Here is a 12,407-nt window from a genome sequence, read left to right as displayed (position 1 = left end):
TGCCTTTACAAGCTGTTCTCAGCCTGCTGTGTCCTGGCTGTGCATTGTTCCTGTGCAGCACCACGATCCTGCAGCCTGGGGTGGGTGTTGGAACCTTTGAGATGGGGCAGGAGGAGCTGGAATCTCCTGTGAGCCTTTTAGATGGGGAAAGAGGAGCTGGAATCTCCTGTGAGCCTTTTAGATGGGGAACAAGGAGCTGGGATCTGCTGTGAACCACTGAGGTGGGGAAAGAGGAGCTGGGATCTGCTGTGAACCTTCTAGATGGAGCAGGAGGATCTGGGATCTCCTGTGAACCACTGAGATGGAGCAAGAGGAGCTGGAATCTCCTGTGAGCCTTTGAGATGGGGCAGGAGGAGCTGGGATCAGCTCGAGAAATGCACAGCCACACATGGAGTTAGATGTGCTGTGCCCCTGCTGGGAGGCCACTGCAAAGAGAAGTGTTAATTTGCTTAAACCCTGAGTAAATATTTGCAGCAATCAGACTTTGTGAGTTGGTGCTTCTGCTGCTCACACTCACCTGCGGTGCTGACCACAGCATCTGAGACTGCCCTTCAGCTGAGGACAGCCTGAGGAGCCTGAGCCCTGGTTCCTCCCGAGAAGAGAAGACAGATCCATTGTCTAATCAGTGACTGCAGGATTTGTCGCCCTGAGGAGTGAGGTATTTATCAGCTGCCTGCTGAGGAGCTGGGGAGCAACAGGCAGCAGATGGTGCTGCAATGCTGCTCTGCAGCAGCCCGGGAAGACCTGGCTGGGAAACCCTCCTTGGGAATCTCTGCCAAGTCCTGTGTTCCCACACTAGCAGGGACTCGCTCCTTTTCTTTTCCTGGAGTTTAACCTGACATCATTTTTGACAGGGATTCAAAATCTGCGAGCAGTGTGCTCTGGGAAGTGATTATTGCATGAGCAGCTCAGTCCCGTGGGGATGAGCCAGCTCCCCAAATGGCAAAAAAATCCCCTAATACTTCTGACACCTCATTGGCATTGTCAGCCTGTGGAAATGGCCTGGGTGGATTTCACCCCTGGCTGCCAGGAGCATGTGGGACCCCACAGCTCTGGTGCTATGTGATATTTTTATTAATGCTGCTCGAAACAAGCACGGATTTGTTAAATTTGCAGAGCGTGGAAGAATCGTGGTGTGCAGTGCAAAGAGGGTGAGAGAGGCCTGAGAACGGTCCGCAGGGGTCACTGCACAATTTCATCCTTTGTTTTCCTGCTGGAAAGGAGATGATGTTCTGATCTCAAACAGCAAAAACATGGGAGAAAGAATCCTGCAGCAGTGAGGAAAAGTGTGCTGGGAGATCACCTGGAGAGAGAGGGGAAATCTGTTCCTAGATTTCAGTGAGTGGAAGTTGACTCTCCGAAGCCCTGCTTTCTCCTTTTCTCTGAAAAACCACTTGCTCTAACCCCAAGGGCCTCTCCCTTCCCTCATGAAACCCTTGGATGGGGAACTGTGTAGATGGGAAGCTCCTCAGGGTGCTCCTGAGCCATGGAAGGGGCAGCAAATGCTCTTCAGTCCTTGGAGACAGCACATCCTCTGCTGGGACCTATCTCTCAAAACCCCGTTCATTTTCACCTCTCCTGGATGATCCAGGGTTGACCTGACCCTGGAATTTGGGGACCACCACACATGTGGCTGATCCAGATCTTGTCCTGCCTGTGCTGCTGCTCTGGAGCCCATTTACCAGCAGCAGGATGAGTTCACACCTTGCAGAATCACACAGAGAGCAAAATCCTTCCTCTTTCTCCTTGCAGACATCCCCGTGTCTGTGTTATTCCTCTGCTTGTGCCCAAGGTGTTTGCTGGAGGCTGTGTCCCTCCCAGAGCATCCCTGGCACTTGTGGCACAACCTCAGGAGTGTGCATGGAGCTCTAGGCTGGCACCTGTAATTTGTCATTGTCACCTGAGCCCCCAGCCTGCTGCTCCTGGTGATGGGGGCACAGTCCTGGTGTGGGGACACAGTCCTGGTGTGGGGACAGCTGTCGTGAGCCCTTGGTTGCAAAATCACTGTTTCTTCACTCAGCTCGAGGGGCAAAAGCCAGGCTCGGATGCAAAACCTGGTTATATTTTGTTATTTCTGGTTCTCTGCGCTGTCTGCACTCTTTCCCACCTTCCTGCAAGGCGTTTTTGGGGGGTAGCAGGGTCTGCTCTTTGGAGAGGCCCTGGGCACACAGGAGAGCCCACCCTGGGGGGCTGCACTGAGGAGTTTAACCCAGGGTAAAAAGCAGCTTTCACACCAAAAAGCACTCTGAATCAGGAGTGATGCCTCTCCTGAGACGAGGAGGTTTTGTCATGCTGAATTACACCCAGCAGGGGGAAAAAACTGGCTCTTAAAAGGATGGGAAAGGGCTGATGGTTGTCATTACTCCTGGCTTGGTCCTAAAAGCAAAGCAAAGGTTTGACAGCGTGTCCTGCTGGGGCCTCCCATGCTGGGGAGTTCACAGGAGGAAAAATCAGGAGAAAAGCAGGAGAGAGGGTCCAGAGAGACAGCTTTGGCTGGGATTTGGGAGTGGAGGGATGCTGTGGGTGCTGGGATTCACAGATTGGGGGGGACAGAATGAGGGACCATTATGTAATTCTCCCTACAATGTGAGTCAGTGCCACATCCTGTGGTTGAACAGGAAAGGGATCCAAGCAGACCCCAGAATTAGTCTTGTCCCAGTAAATTCAAAAGAGAAATTCCAGAGAAAGAGGAAGTCCATAGAAAGAGCCTGAAAATTTAAAGTAGTGCTATAAAAACCTTTCAGCTCAGCAGTGGGGCGGCCCAGGAAGCTCAGAGGGACTTAATCAGAGATGAGGATGTGGAGGAAACCGAAAGGAGGGAAATAAAGAAATAGAAACCCCTGATGATCCCAGAGGTGATTTGATGTGCTTGAGTACTGCAGGGCTGGTGGCACATCCCTGCTGGGATGGGCACACACGGGGAAGGTGGAGAGTAAAAGGTTGGAATTACAAAATTCATTCGGCCCTGGGGAGCTGAAACAGCAAGAGGTCAGCTTAGGAAATGGGGCATGCACAACCAGACTCAGCTCTGCTCCTTCAGGGCACAGGAAGAGGGGCTGCTAGAGATGGGAGTGCCCAAAAAGGATATTCTGGAGGAAATTGGGCAGAAGTGCTGTTATTCCCTGGTTCCAGACTGAAGGCTTGAGCTGAGCTGGTTTCAGAGTGAGGCAGCTCACACCAAAACCCCACAACCACCAAAACCACCTCCAGGGGAACGAGTGAATCTGGTGCTTCTCCTGGGAATGAGAGCAGGCTGCTGCTGGCTGGACAGCCTTGGAGAGTGCTGGATTCCACAGCAACGCTGCTTTTAGGGACACCTTGGAAAACAGGGCTCTCACAGGCCTCTGTGACCCTTGTAAAGACAAGCCAGTTCACACTGGGAAGGAAATCTCAGCTCCAGTCTGGATGGCTTGTGGAATTTGCTGGTAGGACTGGTGGCTGTGGGAGCAGTGCTTGGTTTTTATCTTGGGTCAGAAACCTGCATGACAGCTCCCCTGTGGAAAGCTGATTTCCCCTTTGTTGGTATTCCCAGGCAGTTTCCAGCCTGTCCTCACACCAGCAGTGCCCCCTGCACCTCCTTCCAACCTCTGATGCCTTCACATGGATCAGTCCCTCATTTTTCAACCCAAGCTTTTTGCATTGAACCCTTTTCACGCTGTTTAACATCAGCCTTGTGATGTGTGCCACGGGTCTTTCCCTCCCCCAGACATTCCCAGCTCAGACTGGAGTGGCTGTTCCTGTTATCCCAGTCCCCACCAGCAGGATCCTACTCTGTACCGCTGCCTCGGATCCTTTCTCCATCCCTCAAGGTCAGTAGAATCCTTTTGTGTGATATCCTGGCCTGCTCCAGATTGATGATCCCATCTCGTTTTGCCTCATCAGCACATTTGCTCTGCCTTCCCCTGCTTTGTGTGCCAAGGTCATTAATGCAAATGTCAAGCAGGATATTTTTTGAGGCAGAAACCCAAGGAACTGTGTGGGTAACCCCCTCTCAGTGTGACACAGCCCCTTGCAGCTGAAGCAATTACCGTGCCCCTTTCAGGCAGCTCTTGACCAAATTCACTTTTCATATGCCGGTCACATCTTCTCTGCCTTTGCTCATAATTTACTCTCTGGCCTTAATTCAAGTGTCTTCCTGAAGTCCAGATGAGTGAGATCCACTGCATTTCCTTCACCACAAATATCTCTGAGATTACAAGAGGCAGCTATGAGGTGTGGTATTTAAAATATGTCAGGATATTAAGTTCCAACCAAAACAGTTTCCACTTTAGCAATGTGCCTGTCAACGAAGAGTTGGGTGGCACAGAAATTCGGGTTGGGGCACAGTGTCCTCATGTCCTGTGTCTGGGGATGGAGCTGCCCATGTCCTGGCTGGTGGTGTGGGACAGCAGAGCTGGGGAAGGACCTGCTGCTCAATTTTATGATCATTTTTTAGATATTTGCTGATGGATCCAGCATGAGAATAATGTTGATAATACGCTGATGTTTTAATTCTTCTGATGTGTTGTTTTCCTTCATTAAGGACTTGAGGAGCTGCTGGGGGGGGAGCAGAGTCTGATCCCAGATGGGCAAAGGATATTCCATCCCATGGAACATCATGCCCCGACTCTCCTGTGGCACCATGGTGCTTCCAGGACATTCCCTAAACAAAAGCCACCACTGGTGTCACTTGTGGGGACAGGCTGGGTGGCACCAGAGCTGGACCCAGGCTGGGGAATAGCAAACCCAGGGTGTAGGGAGGGCAAGGGGGTCCTTGTGGGTCTCTTCTCCCACCTTGGTGCAAGGAGGCATCAAAGCTGACTCTTCATGACCAGACACATTGATGTGATTAAAATGATCTTTATTTTAGTTTATCATTCTGACACAGTTTAAATAATTTTTGTGCTTAGAAAAAGAATATTTAGTTTAACTTAAATAAGTTAAATAAAATAATTTTCCCCGTCGAAGAAGGGGATGTCAAATTCTCTCTGGTGTGCCCGAGGCTGGAAGCCATGCAGGGGTGGGATTGTGGATGTCAGCAGGGAAGACTCAGTTTTCCAGGCTCTGGAAGTGCTTCTGGAGCTCCTTCACCCATGGTGCCTGTGGATCTGCACACAGCATCTTCTCCTTCTTGGTGACCACACTGCCGGAACAAAACCTGCCTTGAGGTGCTGGGCTGAGGCAGTGGCATCTGAGTCCCACCAGCAGCACCCCGAGTCTCCCATGAGCATCCCCAAGTGTCCCCTGGCACTCCTGGGCACTGCCCCGAGCGCTGGGCAGTGTTGGGTACTCACATCACGCCTGGCTTGGTGCAGGAGCTGCTGGTGTCGAAGACGGAGCTGACGAGGCGCCGAGGAATGGGCATTTTATGGTATTTGAAGCAGCATCTACTGGGGACACCATCTGTGAGGGGACAAACACACGGCCCTGGTGATGCCTCAGCTGCAGCACAGCCTCTGCCCCCCACCAGGGATTTGCCATCTCATGCCACCATCCCTGGCAGAACCCCCTCCAGGAGACCCCCAGCTCCAAACCTGCATGCCACGGTGCGACAGACCCCCCAACCCTCCCCACAGCCACCAGCGCTGCCCTGCCAGAGCTGGGACTCTCTGGCAGCTCCCAGGGAGGATGCAGTGATGCTGGACTCACCGAGGTGGCCCTCAGATGGGGAGCAGGTGGCCAGGAGGAGCAGAGTGGCCAGGGTGGCTGCCAGGACTTTCATGGTGCTGTGGGCTGAGGGCTCTGCGAGCGAAGCTGGAGCTGGAGCTGGGGAGGCTGCAGGACTCTCTCTGTGGCCCCTGGGGCTGTGCTCCCCTTTTATCCTCCTCGGAGGGCGGGTGCAGGGCTTCAAGGAAAGAAAGTGATGGCATCATACCAGGGAAATTATGTCAGGATCCCCCAGTTTCGCTGAGCTGGAGAAGGCGAGAAAACCGCAGAAGGGGAAGCGCCGGCCACGAGGCTGCAGCTTTCAGGGTGCTCTTTGGGTGCCTGGTGGTCCCAAACTGTGGCAGGGCTCTGGAGCAGCTCTGGGGGTGGAATAGCCCAGCTCAGGTGCCCTGGCATGGACACCCCCAGCTGCTGCTGCTGGCAGAAAACCACTGCCAGGAGTCAGATCCCAACTTCTCCCTGGGTTTGCCACAAATGCCACTTCTTCACCCTGCTCCACCACAGGGATCCGGAGCGAGGGCCATAACCACTGCACACACATTCCTCTGCACTGGTAACCCCAACTCCTGCTTGGACAGGAGACATCGTGAAGGGACAGGGTTGTGTCGAGCTGGAAGTCACCGTGGGGCTCACATTTGTCCCTTTTTGCTGTAATGTGGTCAAAAGATCAATTTCCTCTCTGGAAAGGTTGCAGAGACACAGAGTCTGTGCAGGTGCAGGGCCTGGACCCTGGTGCTCTGATCCAGGCCTGCAGCCTGCCCTGCCACCTTCCCTATCCCTGGCTGAGTTTACACCTCTTTAAGGGTTTCAGTTTCGGCTGCAGCCTCTCAACGCTCAAATTGTTGCAATTAACTGCTTGCCCACTTCTTCCCAAGCGGGGTCATTTAATCCAATTTAATCTCTCCTGATTTAGCCCCAAAAAGCAAAGCTCCCTCTGTCAGGGACAGCATGAAGGGCAGAAGGCAGAGAGAGGAGAGGATCCTGCTGGTGCCCACTGGGATCAGCTCACTGCAGATGAAACCTCCAGGAAAATGGAGACTGAGTGAAAAAGGGCAGCGTTTGCAATGCCAGAGGGTAATTCCCAAACACCCCCCTCTGCTGCACACCCAGAGTGAGCTGCCAAAATCACTCCATACTCCTTTTATTTTGCCCTTTCCAGCCTTTCCCTGATGCTGCCACAGAGGGTTTGCAGTCACCATGCAAACCCCCAGCTTCCCCTGGCCTTCCTGCTGACCCTGCCTCGGGCATGACTAATTCCTGACTGATTCGAGGGAGGAGTCCAACTGCCCCAAGGGCTGAGCCATGGCAGTGCCTGTGCTCCCTTCCCAGCTCACAGCAGCTGCCTCTTGGCCAGCACACCTTCCCCAGGCACCAGGTCCTGCCATTCTCTGAGGTGGGAATGGCTGGAAATCATCTCCTGGAGTTGGTCAGGAGGAGCTGGGCAGTGCTAAGCTGGTCTTGGGGTGGTGGAGGAACAGGTCCAGCTCTTCCAGCTCTTTCTCCGACTCCCAATTTTCAGCTATTTCTGTTCCAGCCACTCGGTGCACGGGGCTGCAAAGGAATCAATAAATCCTTTGGATTTAACAATAACCAGGCTCTCCATCAGAAAGGCTTGGAGAATTCACCTGCTGCTTGTGCCATGTCCCTGGGAACACAAAGGCAGAAGGAAGGGACTCGGCTCCTCGGGGAATGCAGATCTGCACGAGTTTATTCTGGTTTTCTGCTCTGCTCATTGCAGAGACACCCAGAGGTTTCTCTAAAACTCAAAGCACCCCCTTTGTGCAGAGGAATCCCAAGTTCAGGATGAGCCAGCAGAAGTTTTTTGTGCTTTCATGAACCTCTCTGCCTGTAAACCCCACATGTCCCACAGAAGTTTCCCCACACCTCTGCCCTCCAGCCACCCCTGGAATTCTAGCACCTCTCCTGCCCTTACCAGGGCCAGCTTTGCTCTGTGCATGGGGGAGAAGTGGGAGTGGGGACAGACAGGCTGTTAGGGTGAAGGAAACCAGGAATTGCTGTCTGGCTCAACCACAGGAACAAGATCCTGAGCTATCCAAACCCTGGGATGGGTTTTTTTTATGGAGAGGACAGCCCTGAGCCAGAGATGAGCTGGACTTGGGTGCCATTGCCTTGGTGAGAGCCCAAACAGAAGGAGAAGGGGCAGGATGGACAAGAGAGCAGCACTGGGGGACAACAAATGCCAGGAGAGTGGTGAGGAACATCCCACAGCCAGAAAACCTTGGAAACTGAGATCGGGGCACTGTGAGCACTGCAGTTTCCAGAGGATGACAGAGGGTGACTTATCATCCGGCAGGAAGCACAGAGAATCTCACAATTAATAGATTCTTTCTGGTAGAAAAGGCAAAACCATTTCCTCTTTGCTGCAGAAGTGACTGGCCAAGCTTTCGGTTCTCCATTCAGCCGAGGACCGGATGGGACTTCTTACTGGATGCTGATGAAATATTTTCCATTGTAACTGGAATCGAGGGTATTACGGTGAATTGCACAAAAGCACAAAGGCAGGGAGTTTGTGTTTAATTCTGTTTGAGGAATTAGATACAGGGAACTGATCTAAAGGGAGAGTAAAGAAATGGCTTGGTGGTTTTATTTCTCCTGCCGTGGAAGGCCTCATCTGTGAGCAGATGATGTTCGGATCCAGCAGAGAAACAGGAATTTGGGGAGGAGGAAAGGCAGGGAAAGAGAAACTTCAGCTTTACAAATGCAAATTTGAAGAACTAAAGAGAGAAAAAGCCCATTTTTGTTAGGGAGGGGAGTAAAGAGCCAAAGCTGCCACTTGTTTTTGGCTTGTCTGGTTATGGGCAAGTTCTCAACACCATCAAAATTTCGTGCACCAAGGAGAGAAAAGGGAAAAGGGAACAAATGAGGAAGGAAGAGGCAGGTGGGGCAGGTGCAGTCAAACAAAAAGGCCCCAAAAGTTCCCATAAATTCCTCCTGAGCCAGGCTGTGGCCACCTCACCACCAGGACAGACTCACATGGACTGGGAGAGGTTCTGCTGTTGAGCAAACATGGCCCTGGTCTTGCATAATCTGATGATTGTGGCATTGCCTTGCATGAGAATCCCAAAGAAAAGGATGGAATTAAGTCTAAAACCCCCCTCACCCTCTGGGGCCGTGCAGAGGGACCAACCCTGACTGAGGGGGAACAGCTGGGACAGTGTGGGGCCAGAGCAGACCCCAAATTTGCTCAGTCCCGGGGTGAGAAACCTGCCCTTTAGGGCTGCACATTCCCAAAAATAAATAAGAGGAGAATCACAGAATATTCTGAGTTGCAAGGCATCCACGAGGATCATCAAGTCCAACTGCTGCCTGTGAGGCAGGGGGATGCTCTGGGCACCTCTTGAGGAGAGGGACCCCACATTTTGCAGCACCAAAGGGATCAAAGCAACCTCTTCCTTCCCCAGGCTCCAGCCCAAAGCAGGAGCCCACAGCAGGAAGAAATGAAAGGCGCTGGCAGCACTCTGATCCCGTGCAAGTGCAGAGGAAACTGCTGGGGTTATGCAACCTCCCTCTGGGAAGTGACACTCATTGATAAAAATTATGCAAAGGGGTCGCGTGGCTCGAGGTTCTGAAGAAGGCACAGCCTCATGAGCTGCCTCTGACCCTCGTGTGTGTGGCTTTATGGCAGTAATTCTGCCTTCAAAGCAGAGATGGATTTGTAATTCCAGTTCCCAAATGTTCCTTCCCTCTCTGAGGATCCTGAGGGAAGGCCCACAACCCAGGACAGGTTTCCTGTGGTCCTGCATCAAAGACAGAGTGAGTTTTGTGCCAGACTGAGAGGAAGAATGGCCAGGAAAAGAACAACCTCTCCCAGGCAGGGGGCTGCAGCACACCTGGCATTCCAGTAAATCCCAAAGGGATTAGTGGGGGATTATGCCCAGGAAAAGGGCAGTGATTTGGCACTGCAGCCACCCTCCTGCCATGCAGCACTGCCAAAGCCACAGGGACACTGAGCTGGTGGCCCTCAGCCCCACTCTTGGCAATCTTCCATCTCCAGGTCGTGCCCTGCTGTCATCATCTGGCACCTCTGTGTGGGCTCCAGCTCTGAGTCACAGTGCTCAGGGTGAACTGTGGCATTTGGAGTGGGATCCCCACCCCTGGAAGTGTTCCCAAGATGTGTCACCTGGGGACACAATTTGGTGCTGGGTTAATGGGTGGACTTGACCTTAAAGGTCTTTTCTTTAATGCTTCTATGATTTGGAGAACCAGTTCCTGCCCTGTCCTTCACACATCCCAATATTCTGCTGGATCCTTGGATTTCCAGCACCAAAGAGCAACAAGAAAAGTCTTGTTAACTCTCATTTTGACTGAGAATTGCAGTCTAGGCAAGACCATTCCTTCCAATTCTAGACCAATTCCAGGTGCTGAAGAATCCTGTGGGGATGGTGGCAGATCAATTGGCCCAAGCTCATGGATTTGTACAAAAAATGCCCTAAATGGGGGCAGATAAATGGCAGCAAGTCTGGCAGTGTGAATAAAGGTATCTGTAGGAGTTAGGCCACCAAAAAAGAGTCCCAGCTCATCAAAAAGATGATTCAAGTGAGTCACAAACAAACAGGGAAGTGAATAATTCAGCGTTTCTCGGGAGCCCATGGCTTGGATGGGTGCCCTGTTTGGGTGACAAACCCAGGCCCAGGGAGTGGTGGGGAACAGAGGGACACCAGGCTGGGGCTGTCACCAGTGGTGTTCCCCAGGGACAGAGCCAGTCCAACCCCTAAACACCCTCAAACACCCCCAAAGGGAGCCTCAGCTCCGTCCCCATCCCATGGGCAGCTGCCCAGGGCATCCTCAACCCCACAGCTGGGCAGGGGCTGCTCCACCTTGGAGGGCAGCTGGGCCCTTTGGGTTTCCCTGTCCTGCCAGGGGCTCCTGGGCTGTTCCTGGGAATGCTGAGCCTGGATGTGACCCATTTTCTCCCCCAGGATTGACATCTCACTGCAGCTGCAGGTCAGCACGAGAGGGTTTATTGAGTCCACAGGGGAGGGGATGGAGCCAGCTCCATAAATTAATGAGTGACACAAGAAGGCACAGAGAATTAGGGGGTACAAATAAATAGAGCTTCACTTGGAGGTGCTGTTTGGCTTCTTCTGCTTCCTCAGGTACTTCTGGAACCATTTCTCCTCCGGGTCCACACAGACCATCCCCCCTGGCAGCGTCACGCTTTGGGGGGAAAGAATATCCAGAGTCAGCCTGGGAGTGGAGCATCCCACCAGGGATTCCTGCAGCATCCTGCCCCCCTCTTTTCCTGGAAGTGCTGACTCTTGGCCACCTCTGCAGTTTTGGCTTCCTCCCCATTTCCCCGCTGACAGCAGAAACAGGGGGGGTTTGGGGCTGTTTGGGTTAAGCAGGCGAGTGTGAAGAGCCAGGTTAGGGCAGCCCCACCCCCAGCACCCTTCCCAAGGGGTTTGGGGGACTCCCCAAAAGCAGAGCAGCTGCAGGGAAGGTGGGTGAGCGAGGTGAGGAGTGGGGTGGCAGGGAGGAAGGCTGGGTGGGACTGGGGTTACTCACAGAACAGCCTTGTGGGTGCAGGTGGGAGACGTGTGGTGGTATTCCAGGATTTTGGCCTCAGGGATTTTCCCATGGAAGAACTTTCCCTTGGGGCAGCACGTGACTTTGGAGCTGCGGACTGAGAGCAGGAGAGAGGATGTAGTGCTCTCCCACTCCTGGCACGAGGGGTGCTGCTCCTGCTCCCTGATCCCACATCTTGCAGCCCTGGTGGGGATGTTCTTCCCCGGGGTAGGAGCCCCCCATTTCCCTGCCCGTAGATCTCCCCAGCTGGGCTTTTCTGGGGCTGAACCCAACCCTATTTTTGCTCATTTTCAACAAATCCAGGACAGCCCCATGCTGGGGCAGCTTGTGATGCCCCAGAACCCCACAACCCCATCAGGAGCTGAACTGTCCTCCCCCTCCCCAGCCCCAAATCCCATCAGAGGAGGAGCTGGGACAGCTCAGAGGGGAAAATCTCGTGTTGATACTTACAGGACACCCCCTGCCTCCCAGCCCAGGCAGCTGCCAGCAGCAGGACGAGCAGGGCCAAGGAGATCTTCATGTCCCACCCGAGGCTCTGTCAGCACCAGCAGCTCTGACTCTGCTGCAGCCACCAAGAGCTCGCTGCCCTCCTGCCCGCACCCCTGGGTAATATATAACTCCTGCCAGGCTTTCCATGACAGCTCCGGGCCTTCCCCGTGGAAAGAACCGCTGGGATCTCTCCATAAGGGGCGAGTGGTGAAGGGAAATTCCTCCTCACAGCCCCTTTGGCCACCATGACACCCGAGGGCTGCTGGAAAGTGTGGGAGCATCAGTGATGCTGGGGCTGAGTCTATTTTGGGTTGGGTTGTGGCCACCAGCAAACCACACAGGATGATGCTCACACTTGCCTAAGTCCTGTGCGAGTTTCTGTGCAAAAATCACCCCTTTGCCATTGGCTGTGAGGCCTCTTCTCGCAGTTTTGCTCTGGGGTGGGTGGCTGGGTGGTGGCCGGGTTCGTCCCTGGGTGTTTCTCCATCACCCATTGCTGGCTGCTCATCGTGGTGGCTCTGCTGCTGTCACAGCGCCCGTCACATTTCCTGGTGGCACCCTGGGGTTTTGGGCTGCCTCAGGCATCCCTGAGATCGCCCTCTGATAGAATTTGGGCCGTTAATTAGGATGGTGGGTGAGGAGCACAGGAAGGCCCCTCCTGCCGGGCGTGTTGTCCTTCTGGTGCTTCCCCAAAGCCCTCATGGACATGGTTCGGCCCCGTTCAC

General features: G+C 53.5%; 2 protein-coding genes across 2 annotated transcripts; both read right to left on the bottom strand.

The window, feature by feature from the left end:
- Positions 1 to 4,823: 4,823 nt before the first annotated feature.
- On the bottom strand, positions 4,824 to 5,754 carry LOC138120625 (C-C motif chemokine 3-like). Its single transcript, XM_069033433.1, has 3 exons — positions 5,629 to 5,754; positions 5,274 to 5,382; positions 4,824 to 5,122 (listed from the first exon to the last, which is right to left on the bottom strand). The coding sequence occupies exons 1-3, from the start codon at positions 5,699 to 5,701 to the stop codon at positions 5,029 to 5,031; spliced, it is 276 nt and encodes a 91-aa protein (XP_068889534.1). The 5' UTR covers positions 5,702 to 5,754; the 3' UTR covers positions 4,824 to 5,028.
- A 4,970-nt stretch (positions 5,755 to 10,724) lies between these two features.
- LOC138120475 (C-C motif chemokine 13-like) lies at positions 10,725 to 11,716 on the bottom strand. The gene is made up of 3 exons (XM_069033201.1): positions 11,644 to 11,716; positions 11,173 to 11,290; positions 10,725 to 10,824 (listed from the first exon to the last, which is right to left on the bottom strand). Exons 1-3 carry the CDS (start codon positions 11,711 to 11,713, stop codon positions 10,725 to 10,727), a joined length of 288 nt encoding a protein of 95 aa, XP_068889302.1. The 5' UTR covers positions 11,714 to 11,716.
- Between the last annotated feature and the right edge of the window lie 691 nt (positions 11,717 to 12,407).

This window comes from Aphelocoma coerulescens, chromosome 19 (genome assembly GCF_041296385.1).
Source record: "Aphelocoma coerulescens isolate FSJ_1873_10779 chromosome 19, UR_Acoe_1.0, whole genome shotgun sequence".
Taxonomy (NCBI): Eukaryota; Metazoa; Chordata; class Aves; order Passeriformes; family Corvidae; genus Aphelocoma; species Aphelocoma coerulescens.
This window is presented reverse-complemented; position numbering and strand designations above follow the sequence as displayed.